Raw genomic sequence first — 18,040 nt, forward strand, 5'->3', positions numbered from 1 at the left:
AGGGATCAACAGGCGTGCCAACCAAATCATTTGAAGCTCACCAAGAGCAATTAGGAATACCTCCTGGGCTGGACCATATTAATAGGCCCCCCATCCCACTGGCAGGGGGGAGAGAGGGATCAGCCACAGCCAACCCAAGCCTTACCAGGGAATTGTCCATGGCAATGGCATAACCATCCTCCCCAAAACTGGATGCTTCCCAACCCAATACGTTGTGAAGACCAGTTCAATGACAGTGAAATTTGTCCGCAATTCCAGGAGGTTGGTACCAGTGCAGGTTGATCCACTGGGGTTAATGGGGCACAGGCCTCATGCTGAAAACTTCAAGCAATTTAGTAATAATAGTAATAATAATTTTATTATTTATGCCCCTCCCATCTGGCTGGGTTGTCAGATTTAAAAAATCCCCTCCTCATAAAATTCCCTCCTCAAAATCTAAAAGCCACACTCTCTTTCCTGTCCCCTACATATTTTATATTGGACCTCATGGAGGTATTTCTTCCATTTTCCTGTTCTCTACATCACTCAGCAACAAGGCCTCTCCCATGAGTTGCTATGGAGAAAAACCATATGACTTATTGGACTGGTTGAAATTCAGCCCTACTAGAAAGGCTTCCAGTCCATCTGTTGTTAGGAGGCCTATCCCATAGAGCCACTGTAGCATATATGGGAGGACTACTTCAAGAACAGGTTCATGTGGTAGCCTTGGACTATGAGAATCCTACATGGCAATTTATTACCCTTTACTATTTTGGTCACAACCATTACCTATTACACCTAAACCAGAAGAGATGGAGGATATAAGCATATCTGTCTCCTGTTCAATTTCCAAAAACTTTCATAAATGACCAATCCCTGGTTGTATGAATAAACAATTAATTTGATGTATGCATGCTTCTTATGAGAATGCTGCATTTGCTTCTTTGAATTTCATGGTGCTGTGTACTGAAAATATTTTATGGGCTAAAATAAAATATTTATCTCATTTTGAGACACCTGAGCCAAATCACATCACTTTTAATTTCCTGTTCTGTACACACATACTTCTATCTTGGTCAAACTGCCCTGACATGAGCAAAGTATTTGCTCTGAATCAGTGTGACATTTATACTTAATGCTTGCAGCTAACAAAAATATACAGATGGTTGGAATATGCAGATCATGCCTGGACTGGATGCTAAAAAGTTGGGACCAGAGCCATGCAGAGCTGGCAGGATTTGGAAGGTAACAAAGATGTAGTACTGTGTATACAAGGGAAGGGTCAAGAAAACAATGAGGTAATATTCAAGCTCAATGGTGAGGGGCATTAGAAAAATAGGTTAAAGATCATGCCTTTGGATCTTAAGGGAACTTCTTACACCTAGACACTTTGTGTAAGCACAGATACGTTTTGTGTGGGTATATCTCACTGTATAGGCATCAGCTAAAAAAAACCCCTGCAAGCGTCCTGTGAGGTCATCAGTCAATTTTTGCAAGGACAGGGAATGGAAAATTCTAGCATAAGGGGAGGAGGGTGGTAAAAGGGGGGGGTGAGAAGGTCAGCGAATGTGAACACCTGACACAATTTGGTCCAGTTGTGTCAACTGAAGGTACAGCTTCAAAGAAGAACTCTCTGGACAACAGAGAGCAGGATGATCTGCCTGTTCCACTGATGAAGTCTTGCCTTGGGCTGATGTCATGCTATCTCCTGTTGTGGTTGAAACTTTGTGGGCATTTGTTTTGAATTGGTGTATGTAGTCTTGTAGGCATTTGCATTGCTTTCTGATTTGTGGTCTGGGGTTCCGTTTCTGATTACTTGGTACGTATAACATCGGCTAAACTCTCAAACCAACCTGTCAGTCCTTACATTGTCATTTTGTTTCATATATTCCCAATACGGATCCAGCAATGATCTTTATTCTTTGTAAACAAACAGAAGTGAAGCTAGCTTTTTACAATGAGCAAAAAAATGTGTGTGTGTGGCCTTTCAAAATGAACTACTACCAGCCCTCCTCCCCACAATTTGGGTTATATACTCTGCTATCACTACAGAAAGTTACTACCTGCTTTGAGCATCTGCACTGACAGTTTTCAGGATCAATTCAAAATGCCGTCTTTTTCATTTAAAGTCCTAAATGACTTGGGTCCTGATTATCTCAGGGAACACCTTCTCTCATGAGTCCTGCCGCCCACCACTTAAGTTCTTTTGCTGAGGCCCTGATCAAATCTCGTACTCTAGCTTACCCCTCGACAGGCCCTTTTCTATATGGATATTGTGCAACTCTGCCAAGAGTTGTGCAACTCTGCCAAGAGACTCACAGCAAATGCTTGGGTTGGCCTTTGTAACTCCAAGGGAAGTTGAAATAAAATAATTTTGAAGCACACAATTCTTTTGGGGACTGAATGATGAGAACGTATTTTTTCTTTGTTAATATTGTAACCTAAATTTCAGCCAGGGAACTCAAGAGCAGCATATTTTTCCTTACAAGAACCCGTGAGGTAGGTTATGCCGATAGTGTGTAGCTTAACTTCAAAAATAAGTGGATGTTTGAACTTGAATTTTCTTTCCTACACCCAGGTGCAAATCTCTGGCAACTGTAAGCAGTAGTCTGAGCAAATATGTATTAAGGGATGGGAGAAATCAAATATATCCAAGATAAAACTCTTTAATATGTCACAAATCAATTTTATTAATTTAAACACAAAATGAAGGAAGGAAAATTTCTGTACACAGTTGTGGACACAACACACTTTTTGTACAATAAGGCCCAGACAAACTTTTTTTTAGTCAGCATGTTGACTACAAAAAATTGAAACAAAGGGGGGAAAGTTCATCTCTATTTTGCTTAAAGCAAAAAAAAAAAAGGGGGGGGGACTAATTACAGCCCCTGTCATTAAAAGATTTGTGTATATGTGCTAAACTTAACAGACTGTGAGTAGTCCCTGAATTGGATTGTTCTTGGTACATAAAGTTATTGAAGGCTGGGGGCGGGCATATTTAAAATCAAACAATTTGAAACAATCCATAACATAATTATAAAGTGTAGCAGCAGTATGCATCTTCCACAAAAATAGGGTGTTTACCTCACAGTTACTATGTTTGCTTGTAACTGGCTTAAAAGCTGGTTTATGTTGCAAAAAACAACAAGAACTTTAAGAAAGGACTAAAATAACTGCTGCTGAAGTATAACAAAGACACCAATGAAAAAAAAGTACCAAGGTTTAGGGGGGGAAAGGGGGGGAGCCATATAAACCACATGCAGCTGTATCAAAGGCCTTCCCTTAACCACATTTACAAGATTAGGGGCAGGTTGCAGGATCAGGTACCGGTACTCCCTTCTCCCAACCCTCTGATCTGCAAATCTCACATTTCCACCTTAATAGAATCCTGTGCATGTACTCAGAAATAAATCCCACTGGGTTCAATTGGGCTTACTCTCTGGTAAGAGTGTAGGATTGCAGCCCAGTAAACCCAACTGAGGAAACTGGTTACCCCTAACCATAATGACAGGTTGTTAACCATGGTTAAGAGAATCACATTGATAATATTTAAATAAACTGACTAGATTGTTCATGATCTTCATATGTTACAGAAGATGGGAACAGTTCAAATGTAATAGAAGCTAGTTACAAACAGTCTTAACAAAATTGGCAATGACTATTTTTACTATGCCCATTGCCGGCAATGGACCAATAGAAAAATCTGGTTCCTGGTTAAAATTAAGGATGCACCAGACATTTGCCAGTTTCTAATTTCATACTGTGGGGCTAAAGGTAAAAGAATTGTGTGCCAAAATTCTCACACTCAAAGTTTGAAGGTTTTACAAAATCAGTGTTTGTTTATTTTTGAGCTGCATAATAATTTCAATACTTACTGTAAGCCACATTTTTTTTTGAGGGGGGGGGTTACTCTCACAATAAAGGTAGGGGAGGCTGGAGGCATGAACTGTTTCAACAGCTAATGCAAACCAACACTCACAGCCATGCTTTGCCCCATCCACCTGATATTTTACTAGGTTATCACAGTGTTACATCAGTTTGCTTGACAGCTGCTCATTGTGAAACTAGAACTGTCGTTACATTCTGCCTGTTTTTCAACAGATCTGTGTGAGGTTTAAAGCATTTTAAATATTCAAGCAAAAAAATTATTACTTTTTTGAGAAGAAAGGGACCGAGACGGCAATAAGTTTCTGATGAGCCATAGTTAATTTAGTATGTACTCACTAGATCTCAGAAAGACCTCTCCCTTTGCACTTGAAAATAAAGTGGTTGCATTCAGTTTTAGTTTTTCAGTGCATGAACACTTTGTTCCGATTTTTCTATAAGTCAAGATATGACATACGTTTAAAAACCCCAGTCATCTACCTTTTTTGGGGGGGGGGGATCAACAGATGAAATATTTACTTCTCCCACATTCAGTGTTTAGCAGTAAAGCCAATTAGACGAAAGAGATCACTTCAAGACTATAGCATTTGTACTCAGGTATAATCTGAGCAAAAAATGACATCAGTTGAAAGTACACATGTGTATTTAAATTGCTGCTTCTTTTGGCAAAACACACTGAAACAGAGCCAGATCAAGCCTTCATCAAACATAGGTATTTTGTCAAGAAAACTGACAATTTAAACACGTAAACCATTCTAACCTGATGTGAGGCCCATATATTTTGCACTTATAGGCAAGTACAAAATGTAAACAAGAAGCCCATGGTGGGCATGGTGCAAGTATGGGAGGTATGTTTAGATATTATAGATTTGCCAATGAAAAAACCAGAAGAAAGAACAGAAAGAATAAAAAGTGATTCCTTATTGACACTTGACATCCATGCTTTTGGTCTTGACAAATTGATCTAAAAAATAATAATCAATTATCTACATATTTATACACAATACTTTCATAAGGGACAGCACAATAGTTTGTGCATACACTGCCTCATATTTCACCAAAAAGCCATTACTACCTTTCAATAGTATTTGCCTAAACAATATGTAAAACGTCATCCATTCATTACAAATTTACACCAAAACATTCTTCCTGTACACGATTGTCTCAGTGATGTACCTATTTGCTTAAATTAGACATACTTTAAACTACTTTGCAATGTGCTAAAATTCAAAATCAATTTGTTATCAGAAGGCAAATACTCATTACAGCCTTTCATTTATCATACATTTCCACATTTAGGTGATGGTGCCAAAACAGAGTCTGTTCATAAATAAGTAAAGATTTACAGAGTACCCTGGGTCTGAGAAACTAAAAGAGGGAGAGAGAAAGAGAGGGGTGGGGGAAAGTAAACCTTTTCAAGAAATGTATGCATGGGGTTCTTAAAAAGAAAAGAAAAAGCTCAGTCTTCGTTGTGCAATCAAGTTTGTTGTATTTAAGAAGGTGTATGTGCGCCACAATGAAGATTCTAGAAACCACAAAGCACTTCCCAGTCTCTTCACAGGTACGAACGTTTCAATGTGGTGAATGTGATAAGGACACACTGTTAAACATTCTCATCATGGCTTGTTTTCATTAGATTCACAGTACTAGAATCAACAGCTGTTTCTGAAGACGAGAGACATGCTCCTCCATTTACTGCTAGGGCAAAGGTTGAGACCAGTTGCAGCTGTACATCAACATGATGAAATCACAAATTTCTGTAGCCCAGCAATGACACAAGTTGCAGGCACACTGTCCATGGGCGCAAGGGAAGTTCTGGGGTTACAAAGTGCTACTATAAGTACTCCAGTTCCAAGGCATGATGAAGGGCCATAAGATCAGAGTGACTTGTGATCCTCCAGAATGGCATGGCATGCTGTGAAAAATAAAAACACAATGTAAGGATGCAAAGCTATATGTTATTTCGCGAGTACAGGTGTGCTTGGCCCATTTCGCATTGGAAAGCAGGCAGATGAAAATGCGAGAATGGCTGCAAAAATGTATCGATTCAACATTAAAAATACTTCATAAGATTCAGAAGCAAAACATTAGGATGTTTACAGAGGCAGGACATATTGAAACAGACCATATAAAGCGAATGCAAAAAACCACAGTGCTTAGCTGCCCTTTCTTTTTTGCTACACAGTGTTTACTACAAATGCAGATCCAAATTCTCTATTAAGAATTCTAGGTGTTGAGCTAGAAGTCTACAGCTGGAGCCAGGTGCCCCCTGTGGCCAGAAGGTAAAAGCTGTAGTACAAGACAAGTCATAGGTCCAAAGTCTGCAGCATCAGCACCTCCACACAGGTAGCCTCTTTCTGCCAATATCCAAGGAAAGAATGGGATGACTTAACAGTGTGGTGAGAAATGTACTTATGAGGTCATATTGGGAAGAAGTGTGATAAAATATTCCTCAGTTTCAAAGACACACTAAGCTGCATTATGTATTCCTGCTCCATACTAATGTTCTCTGAGACTAATTTGATAGCTGGCAGTGGCTTTGTGGTCAGACATCATAGTTTTTTCTCTGAAAGAATGCAACAAACATTGGGTAGATTAAATCAGGGCTGTTGATGGTTACTTGGCAAAGGAAACTAAGTTTACTGGGTTGTATCCAATGGTGTCCCTCCACGAATGGAAGATTCTTTAATTCAGTAGAATGAGGAGGAAGCTATTTTCGCTGATTCACCCTCTCACTGCAGTCATGTGCATCACCTGCCAAATTGTTCATAACATCCTCCAAGGGAACCGATGGTGACCATGATGGGGCTACATGGGAGGGGGGAATCAATATGCAAAAGTCACCTTCCTTCCCTCCCTGTTCCACTCAGAAATTCTACACTGGATTAAAGAGGTTTTTGTCAACAGAGACATACAACCTAGTTTGTTTTGGTGCACCTACATATGATATGGTGTTTAAAGACCTACAGAAGGGGAGCTTCACAAAACACAACATATTAATAGCCAACATAGTGTCGTCCAGATGTTTTCAGACTCCAACTCCCATCATCACTGACCATTGGCTTTGCTGGCTGGAGATGTTGGGATTTGGACCCCAGCAACTTCTGGTGGCCCCCATGTTGGCTACCCAACATAAAAAAGTAATAGCAGGAATCCAAACAGCACTGCAAAAGCATGAAGTGCTGTGACTCAAGGGTGTGGTGAATTAGTGGCACAATGCCAGTTTTCATATCAAATTGTACTCCTTTGCATCATGCTGGAATTCCATTTCAGAGGGTTCTCCTAACCACCAAGAACAGATTTTCAGAGGTTAAGATAGGTATGTAGTAGAAAGGTGGACTGGAAAGACCCCACTGTTCATATGGAAATCCATAAGCTGTCATTGAAACCCATTCCTGCATTCCTAACCATGTCTACTTAGAAGTAAGTCCTATGAAATTCAATAGTGCTTACTCCCTGTTAAGTGTAGTTATGACTTCAGAGGTTTCCTAAGTATGTAATTCTTCCTGTTTCATAATTAATATTTCTTTAGCACAGCAATCCTTTAAAATCTGTACTAAAATACATAGCTGAACAGCCTCATTAAAGAAGCAAATCTGAACTGCTTTTTCTTAGAAGGAAAGAAAGAAAGCTAGTTTCTTAAACTGGAAACCTACGGAGATAGAGAAAATATTTTCTTTGTCCACAAGACACATATCCCAAAATGATGCAGCATTTGGTGACAACACATTTAATAGTGTATTGTTTGCTGCCAAAACATGCTTGTTTAAAACTTTCTGGCAGGTGAATTAAACAGGTTATTAAAGCAAAGAATCAAAATGTATCACTGTGTTGCCCAAATCATTTCCTGGCTAACCTTCTCCCAGTGATTCGTATTATACTAGCATTGTTCATGTTGACATTGTAACAAATTTCCCAAATGAAATATCTTAAAGATGAATGTTTACGTTTCGTTCTACTAGCTAAATAAAAGGAAAATTTGAATCTGGACTTACAAGTGTGTTTGCAAGACACCTGAATAAACCAAAGATATGAACAACTGGGGTAGAGGAAGGGAAATACACAAATATCATTCACAAGGGGTGAAAATGTGATTGTAAAACCATACTACCCTAAAGCTATAAAAGCAGGACTTTTGAAGTCAGTGAAATATTTTATACAAATAATAAGAAAAGATAGCCATAACCTTTCAGAAAGAAAACATTCAAGCTATTCCATGGGAAAATATTTGACATTTAAAATGTAAAGGAAGTGAAGTATGTTTTGGATTCTATTATTTTAGATGTGCACAGTTCATTTTAGAGTATGCAACAAATAGCTGAATCCTTTTTTTAAATCTTAAGCTGCTATAATGTGAGAGCCTGGTTTGCATGCCACATTGCGGCAAACCATGACTTAAGTGCAAATGCGTGTGCTCCTGGAGAGAAAGCTGTGGCAACTTTGCTTCTCCATGGTCATTCTGCTGCTGTGTTGAACCAAGTAAAACCCTGGCTTGGCTTAGTGTGTCATCCACACCTAAGTTTATGGGTTAGCTTTCTCCAGACTAGCCACAATCTGTAAACCAAGAACGAATCTTTATTACAGCATGTAGTTAGAGCTAAATCACAAGCCTGTGTTTGGATGACACACTGAGCAAGGTTATGGCATGCCTCAGCAGGGTTTAGCAGCAAAGCAATTGGGGAGGGGTGAAGCAGGCTTAATCTCATTGCATGTTCATGCTAAGGCATGGTTTGGCTTGTGAGCAAGACCAGAGAAAGAGGCAATCTATATGGCACAAATGGGGCAAAGCTGTACCCTGATTTTATCTACTAGGCATTCCTGCAAGCTCTTGTATCAATAGTAGGAAGTCGGAGTCTGTCTAAGAGAGACATGGAGATTTCTGGCAAAGAAGGGAATGGACTGGTTAGGGCTGTGTTTTCCTCCTCCCAACGCCTTTTTGCTGTCCTTTGGCTCACCCAGGGCTTGGGCTCAAGCTACTCTACTTAGGAACCTAGGTTGTGGTCAGAAAGGGAAAGATGAAGCAGCCCAGCATAAGCCCTGAGTGACAGCAAGAGGGGGGAAATTGCCCAAGTTAATCCACTTCATTCTCCAGCCATATTTGTCAGTACTCCAAGGCTGGCTCCTGTTTAAGAGTCTAAGGACAAAACAAGGCTTTGCTGGGTACATCTAGTCAACAACTGCGGCTAGCCAGATGCCTCTGGGAAGTTTGCAATCAGGGCATGAAGGTAACAGCTGTTGCAGTATCTTCTATCCCACCTACCTGGTTATGAGAGACACAGCATTCTTGGACAGCATCCATTTAGCTATCATGGCTGATAGTGGATATGTAAATCCACAGCTATGAATTTTGTCTAGCTGATTTAGAAGCTGCCTTATGGTCTAGCTACACATTGCACAGAAACACATGTAACAAAACTGTGGTATCAAGAAGGGGGGATTTATCAGCAGAGAAGCAGCAGTGGGGTGCATTTGAGTTTGGGTGCTTTACCCCTGTCTCTTATCTGCCACTTTGTTAATGCAACCTCTCTTGTAGAAAGCACAGTCTGTGCTGATTTCAAACCAGTGCATGTCAGTACCTTGTGTAGCAACATTAGCTGAATTCACTACAGTGAACAAATGTAAAATCAACATATTCTAGTGTGGACAAAGCACAAAAGTGGCCCCAGCTGTGCCCCAACACATCTCTGTTTCAAGTCCTAAGCAAAAACTCAGAGCTAACCAACAGACAACAATGTAACAACAGCCACAGAACGTGGCATAAACTTACTGATTCACTGATTGTTAGTAGTTTACACAGTGATCCTATTTCCTTACAGTTCTACATAGAACAAAACTTAATACTTTTTGCACACTTTGCTATTTGAAAAGTAAACATGCTCCAAGTTGTCCCATACCCCCCCGTGACGATTACTAATTTTATATTACTGCAAACTCATAAAAAGAACCTGAGCCCAAATGTATTTGAATCTGTTTGCAAATGAAGAAGCTGAAGACTGCAATTTGGGAATAGTTAGGTTAATAACCAAATATTCCAGTAAACATCTACTGCTAGGTTCTATATGTAATTTTAATAGCATTTATGTATAGGGATTTCCTAGCACAACAATCTCTCTCCTAGGAGGCAAATAGAAAGACAGTGAACTCTATGCATCGTATCCCGAACTCCTCATAATTCCACCTGCATCAGCTGTTCTATGAACTAGTCCAGATACGTTTTCCCCATTTTATATTACTGCTTAGTCTGAATATTTTAATTGTCTTATAAAATGAGTCTGCAGGAAATAACAGCTTATGGAAAGGTGACAATGCCATGACTTATTCACTACAACTGAAATATAAGAGTGTGTTGCATCCTGAGTGAAACATATTTCTTTTAATCAATCAAAAGGGATACCTTTAAAATGGTGCATTTGAAAGGATGCGCATTCTCTTTTTCTGACAAGTTTGGTTTAAGACTGCAAAAAATTGGGCTCTCTGTTATGCACATCTAGTTTTTTCAACACACTACAAAATGTATAATAATTTTTGTTATACATGGTAATATATGAAAAAACATCAGTTCCTCAAGCAACTGATTTTATAGTTTTGTCCACCTAAAAGTTCTCTGGTCCAGCCCATATTTTACCAGCTTCCTTGCAAAAATACTTTGTCAAAAGCCTTACTGAAATCAAGAAACACTACGCCCACAGCATTCCCCCGATAGATGTACACATCCTTTACATATAATGCTCCTCCTCCACCCTTCCCATTTGTTCTATTCCTATGAACAGGTTACACCTCTCAATTTCTACATTCCAGTCATGAGCCTTATCTCACCCTGTTTCAGTAACACATATCAGTAATGCCTATTATTTAGGTAAAGGTAAAGGTACCCCTGCCCGTACGGGCCAGTCGTGTCCGACTCTAGGGTTGTACGCCCATCTCACTTAAAAGGCCGAGGGCCAGCGCTGTCCGGAGACACTTCCGGGTCACATGGCCAGCATGATGAAGCTGCTCTGGCGAGCCAGCACCAGCGCAGCACATGGAAACGCTGTTTACCTTCCCGCTATAAAGCGGTACCAATTTATCTACTTGCACTTAGGGGTGCTTTCGAACTGCTAGGTGGGCAGGAGCTGGGACCGAAAGATGGGAGCTCACCCTTCCGTGGGGATTCGAACCACCGACCATACGATCGGCAAGTCCTAGGCGCTGAGGTTTTACCCACAGCACCACCTGCGTCCCTGTCTATTATTTACCATCCCGTATTACCTCAAATTTGTATTGCTTGTTTCCCATGCTCTGTGCATTAGTACAGAGACAACTGAAACCACAAGTCATTCCCTCTAGCAGCTTCCTTCTGGTAGTTTTCTGCCCTTCAGGTTGTTTCTGTAGAACCACATCAGTTTCCAGTCCATCAGTGCTGCTATTATCCCTTGTGCAAGTTGTTCCCCTGTTGTCTGTAATAGCCGTAAGTTTTTAGATGGTTAACTGTTTTCTGACACCATCATAATAAACTGCACAGACAAGCCACTGTCATCAGAAACAAATCTGGAATAGAGTATTTGATTGGTTGGCCAGGCAGCAACTCACACAGGGAAAATGTGTTTTCTGGTGTTACACATTAAACTCTCTAAATAATTATTTTTTTAAAAATGTACAATGCCATTTGTCAGTCTTATATACTGACAATTTTGAATGCTTGAGAATAACTGTGTGTCATACCATCACCACTTTTGAATGCTTGAGAATAACTATGTGTCATACCATCACCACTTTTCCAGTTCACTTACTCCCTCACGAAGGAATATCTAAAGGCGCACTGAGTGTTTTCAGCATCAAATCTGAGCTGGCATTAGGCAATGGATGAGACATAGCCAGCGAAGGAACTAGACATAGCGAGTGGAGGAGGAGCTGGCTTTTGGGAGATAGCTGCTTCGTTTACTTGACTGACAGCTGGTGGTTGGGATGGGAAACTGGTTTGACCACTTGAACCAAGGAACAACTGGGACTGTGTGAAATTAGTTTGCATAGTATGGAAAAGCAGCTCACTTCAAAAGTCAATTTCTCTTTTTTATTTTAGTTTCGGCTATTTAACTATTCAGACTGAAAGCTCGGTCTACGTTAGAAAGAAAGCATGAAGTTCTTTGGTTATATAACTGCAGTGGTGTGCCATAGATGTGTTAAAAAGGGTGCAGCACTGGCTCCAGCTCGCCTCTCCCTGCAACTCTGTGCCAGCTTAGGTCAACAAAACAGAGAAAGTGCATTTGCTGTGGTGGGCAGAGAGCCAGCACAGTTTGTTCTCTCCCCAAAAGAACAGGAAAAATTGGAGGAAAATCTCCCTGCTGGCAGATATGGGAGCAACAGAACCACAGGGTGTCCTTTATTATTCTGGGCTTGGGGCAAAGCCACAATTGAGACCTTTAAGTTAAAGGCATATAAATATAGCCACGGGGAGCTTGAAAAGTAGTATTTTTGAGGTGAGATAAGAATCTGAATGGTTGTAGACACAGGAAGATGTTTTTCTTAGGCACAAATGCATATAGTTACAAAATTCCTTGTTAATATAATCCCATTGAATTCACTGTTGCTTTGCCAGGAGAAAATCTAGATGCTTCCTTCTATCCTAAACTGGAAATTCCTTCCGGCAACAAAGAACACATGAAAGGAATGCCTCCGGAGGATGTTTTGTACTATCTGTCCATTTCACAAATGTAAAAGTTTTGTGAAGGAAACTTCCAGAAACTGCTTATTTAGATTAGGCACTGATATAAGTGCACAATTCTTTTGGCAAAGGACTTTTTAATCACCAGCACATTCATTCAGCGCTATTCATAAAAAATAAGGGTGGGGGGCCTTTGGCCCTCTGGATGCTACTGAACTACAACTCCCACCATCCCTAACAATTGGCCGTGCTGGCTTGCACTGGTGTGAGTCAGAGTCTACCAACATTTGGAAAACCAAAGCTTCCCCACCCCTGATACAGGATATAAAAATGAATCAAAATGTAGATATTTCTCTTACTTTTAGATATTAGTTTAAAAATGTAATTCATTTAGGCAAGAAGGCTTAATAAATGTAAGTAATTTATATGGCCCAAATGCACATGGTGTTCAGATAACACTCCCCTCCTTTCCCTGACATGTTCTTATCTGTTAATCTTCAGGATTTATTTGATCTTTCACACAATGTAAAAGGCACTACTGGAAATCCAGAGGAATCTAAGTGCTCATTTCCATGTTAATTGCTTCCAGGAAAAAAACAGATTGCAATCCTGCTAACCCAGAAAATCATGAGAGTTTTGTACAGTAATTTCCCCATGATTTTCATGGATCACACCACCACTGCTCATGTGATGAAATTTAGGGCGGTATTCCAGAATACAGTTCTTACCCAGTTTTCATGGGTGAACTGAAGCTCACATGCTAAAAAAAGGGTGGCAAAATGTCTATAACATCAGCTGTTGTGTCACATCATGCCCATTGGTATGAATGAAATTTGGGGTGACATGGCGGTATATCAACCTAAAAACCACAGTTCCGTATAACACAGGAAAACTAATGCAATAATCCTTAGTCCAGCTCTAGGCTCAAGGCATGAAATCCAGAGCTACAGCCACCCCAACAGATGGCTGCCCAGTCTCTACATGATTACCTCCAGCAGCAAAGATCATGTATTAATGAGATGCTTAGAACCTGCAGTTCCAAGGAACATTGCTGTAGAAATGCAAACCTTGACTTATTACCTTCTTTGATCCTTGTTCTTCTTCCACACCATCTCCTATAACAACATATACTACTTTTCTTCCAAATCTTTGAATTATGCGCTCAAAGCAGCTTTCTTTTCCTAAAAACGAAAAAGCATAAACCACCAGAGGTGGTGTAACCGAAACCATGTTGCATTTTACTTTAAGAAACCAACTAGTGCAGCTAAAAACATTTTATATTATACCAATAACCCTATCCTGGCATTAGCTTATTTTTTTGCATGAATGGTCACTGAAAATACCACAAGGCTCTGATGTAGCCGACACTTCAACTTATCTCCCTTCCCCGGCTTCTTACTTTTCTGGTATTCTAAGCCAATGCTGGTCAAATCCACCAATTCACCATGGATATTCACTAAGGTCCCTATTTCTCACGTTGCCAATTTCTTCCAGGGAAGGGATTCAGTGGCATGGCAAGGCTACTATCTCTGCATACACTATCAAAGTTACTGGTGTGCCCCCATGTAAATATTCGGAATTATTGAATAAAAAAAACTAGAGCTCATGGTTTTGAGAAGAGAAGTTGTGTATGTATGTGAATATCAGATGGCTAGTATAGGTGCAAGAGGGGCAAAATGAAGTGAAATGAAAGAGTCAGGAGAGCATGAGAATCTTATTCTGAGGGTCATGGGTTCGAGCCCCACTTTGGGCAAAAAGATCCTTACATTGCAGGGCGTTGAACTAGATGACTCTCATGGTCCCTTCCAACTCTTCAATTCTATGACTCTATGAATGGAATAAGGAAGGGTAATTGCACACATAGCTTTGAAGATAATTAGTTGGAACCAGAGTGCTCCTTCATCAGACAGAAAGGCTCCTTCTATTCACAGAAAGGACTGAGATCTAGTGAAGGCTATCTCTGAAGGAAGGGATGTGAAGGCAGTTTTTGCCAATTCCCACTGGACCCTCTGTGCCACCTCTCATACTGATCTAGAGGAACTCCCAACCTTACAAAACAGTTTTTCAGGAGACACATGACACTACAGGGGAAGGAGAACTTGGTGATAAATCACCTCACCCCCTTCCTTCAGCAGGAGCATCCTGTGAGCAGAACTCATTCAGAGGAACTCTGGATCCAAGCTTATGTTTCTAGGTAGAAACTGAGCAGTGACTGGATATAAGTGCATCTCTGTCAACCTAACTTTCTTCACAGGATTGTTGTAGAGATAGTTCAGTGGCAGAGCATCTGTTTTGCACGCAGAAGGTTCCAGGTACAATCCCTGGCACCTCCAAGAAGGGCTCATAATATCCCCTGTCTGAAACCCCTGCCAGTGCCTGCCATCTCTGTCTATACACAATGATTAGTATCAAAAGAACTACATGATATTTCAGAATTATGTTCCTTTAATAGTAGCTCCCAAAGCCACAGGGGAAAGTTCCATTTTTTAAAAAGAGGATTCACAGGGCAGTTTCTGGTATGGCAAATCAGCTTTCAAAGGAAACAAAAAATCAACAATCTCAGTGGGTGTAAACAAATTATTGGGCACACCTAAGGTAGCTCTTTGGATCCTGGCCTATATATAAAAATAGCTCATGGGAAGCAGTTCCGGAGTCTACTTTTGACTTAGTATTTTAGTGGAGTAATGTACAGTTAAATAAACAAGTAGAATGTGGAATTGTTTATAAGGATCTCCTTAAGCATTGAACTATGAGCAGAGATAGATTAGAAGCACACATCACAAAATGAGTGGCAAATGGAATAATAGGACAGACTAAATGAGATTTTCAGAATTAACTTAATCAATGTTTCTTGTTATTAAGACTTAGTTTAATAATTACAGCCCCAGGAAATTCTGAAAGATGCACAAGTCTGTTGCATGTGTAAACAAAGCATGTGTTTCTGTATTAGTAAAGAGACACTTCTATCTCAATCACTGTGCCATCTCATTTGAAATTATAGCTTCAAGCAAATAGGCTTTGTTTGTTGTAAAAATAACTCACCTATTTTAGTTGCACTGTAAATATTTTCTATTGGAAATACTACACCTAAGCCATATAGCAAGACTTTTGCAAGAGCTGGAATAAGCTGAGTAGTCGTCACTAGAATATTCACACAATTTGTCCTAGAAGAAAGGGAAAGTATCTTTCATAAACCAAACAAAGACTGCCATTTTACAAGCATTTTACTATCCTCGCTTAAAACCGGGAAAGGGAAAGGTAGGAGAGACAGACTGAACCATAGTTAGAAAACGTCCACAGACAGAGGAACAGCATTTATATAGTACACCTGTTGTTGTTGAAGCTGTTGCTCTTCTGATGAAGCATGTCAGCGCTGGGACGCTGCACTGGCAGAGCAGCATAGACAGGTGCTGCTATATTAACAAGACTAAGGGCACAATCCTACACTGAAAATCTGCTGGCTAAAGGATTCAGTGGAAGCTGTGCTATGCCAGCAGAAATCCAGATCCTCCTCCGCCGTATGTACCACCTCCACCTGCAGGACATTTCCACTGGCAAAGATATGCCAAGGAATGGTTTGTGAAATCATACTTATATAGAGTCAGAGGTGCAATTTTGTTGTCTTCTTGCCTGGGGCAAGCAGTAATTGTTCCCAATTTAGCAGCCAAATAACAAACTGCTCTGCTCTCTCCCTTGCTGCAGACACTCCTGCTATGCCTCGAGTGGGGAATCTTTGGCCTAAATGTTGCTGAACTATGTCTTGCATCAGCTTCAACCTACACGGCCAATAGCAGGGGTCAGCAACCTTTTTCAGCTGTGGGCCAGTCCACCATCCCTCAGACCATGTGGTGGGCCGGACTATATTTTTTTGGGGGGGAAATGAACAAATTCCTATGCCCCACAAATAACCCAGAGATGCATTTTAAATAAAAGCACACATTCTACTCATGTAAAAACACCAGACAGGCCCCACAAATAACCCAGAAATGCATCTTAAATAAAAGGGCACATTCTACTCATGTAAAAATACGCCGATTCCCAGATCATCCAGGGGCTGGATTGAGAAGGCGACTGGGCCACATCCAACCCGCGGGCCTTAGGTTGCCTGCCCCTGGCCAATAGTCAAGAGTGATGGGAGCTGTATTCCAAACACTTCCAGAAAGCCAAAGGTTCCCCATCCCTCTGCTGCACTACAATCACCTCCCTATTGCACAACAAATACTATGTTGTTGGAAGGCAAAAGTGAAACTCTGAATATGCACTTTTAGGACAACATCACTATACAAAGATAGAAACCCACCAGATCATTCCAATTTAATTTCCATATTCCAGGGAGCTACAATTGGGATTAAAACAGCAGCTTCCTGCTAATTACAAGCACAAGCTTTATGGGGGGTGGGGAAGAATGTATATTAGTGGTAAAGATACATGGTGTCATTAGCGGAAATGCCCTAATTTATATTTCATGTTACTATGTGTTGCTGCCCCAGCTTGAACCCACTTACCTAGAGTGAATTAGTGTGAGTGCTTTTAGTGCAAGTGTTAACCAAGAATCTGTAAGAGCTTCAATTTCTGCTCTAAGTTGCAACCATGCTTCTCTCTTTGCTGGACCCAGAAGACCTGCAGGGAGGAAAGGAGCAAGCACTGTAGTGTTTGCATTTCAGCTAAGATCACTTACCACATCTTACAGATCTATAAAGTGTGCAGCTCTAAGTAGCTGAGTAAACACAGCCATGTTGAAAAAGGTTCAGAAAGCAATGAGACTATTAAGCAGCATGCAGTATGACGGGCACTTGCCTCCAACATTATTTTTGTAGGTGTTGTAGATTTCTTTTACTCGTCTGTATCGAAAGGCTAGTTTTCTCATCCAGTCCACTCCTCCACGCACACCCGTTGCTAAGCATAAATTAGCGCTGGTAGCTGCTGCAGGGAAGCCATCTGTTCCGAAGTTATAGGTGCTGATTTAGTTGCAAGAAATTAAAAAAAAAAATAATAATCAGACTATTCCAGACCAAGAACAACTGAACATTACATGGGCAATTTAGCTGAGTTGCAAAAAGATCCAAAGGAACAACTGTACTAAAATTATTATTATTTATTTCAGTATTTCCTTTTCAGTCGCCTTCTTATATAAATCAGTATGGATTTACCTTAAATCCTGGCCATTGTCATCTGATGAAACATCATCGATATGAACTTGGTCACATTCCTACAATGAAAGAAGGTTGCCACTATGTTTACTTTTATTTGACAATTACAATACAAAAAAATATTTGTGCCAGAGCATTTTTTAAAAAAACAAGCAAACCTGCAAAACCAACAAATTAATTTATTTTTTATGTTGCTGTAAAGTAACAAGCATGCTCTATTTTTAGATGTTATTCTTCAGTGGAATTGGTGGGAAATATTTGCATATTTAAAAAGGAGGGTAGTTGAAACAATTACCATGTTTAGTTCTGTACATGTTCTTATAGCCTTTCAGGTACCTTCAGACTTCAATCTACTCAAAGCTGTTTCAGGCAATGTATGTGCATA

At 40.2% G+C, this 18,040-nt stretch overlaps 1 protein-coding gene across 11 annotated transcripts in view; it reads right to left on the reverse strand.

The window, feature by feature from the left end:
* Positions 1 to 3,878: 3,878 nt before the first annotated feature.
* Positions 3,879 to 18,040, reverse strand: part of EYA1 (EYA transcriptional coactivator and phosphatase 1) — a 92,846-nt gene continuing 78,684 nt past the window's right edge. For all 11 annotated transcript variants that reach the window (XM_081204633.1, XM_081204626.1, XM_081204624.1 and 8 more), the window contains 6 exons: positions 17,656 to 17,714; positions 17,303 to 17,463; positions 17,011 to 17,125; positions 15,548 to 15,669; positions 13,586 to 13,686; positions 3,879 to 5,779 (listed from right to left, as the gene is read on the reverse strand). In XM_081204633.1, coding sequence (XP_081060759.1) covers positions 5,699 to 5,779; positions 13,586 to 13,686; positions 15,548 to 15,669; positions 17,011 to 17,125; positions 17,303 to 17,463; positions 17,656 to 17,714 — 639 coding nt within the window. In that variant the 3' untranslated portion in view covers positions 3,879 to 5,698. The remainder of the gene's footprint in view (positions 5,780 to 13,585; positions 13,687 to 15,547; positions 15,670 to 17,010; positions 17,126 to 17,302; positions 17,464 to 17,655; positions 17,715 to 18,040) is intronic.

The sequence above is a fragment of the Podarcis bocagei genome (genome assembly GCF_964188305.1).
Source record: "Podarcis bocagei genome assembly, chromosome: 8".
NCBI classification, from domain to species: domain Eukaryota; kingdom Metazoa; phylum Chordata; class Lepidosauria; order Squamata; family Lacertidae; genus Podarcis; species Podarcis bocagei.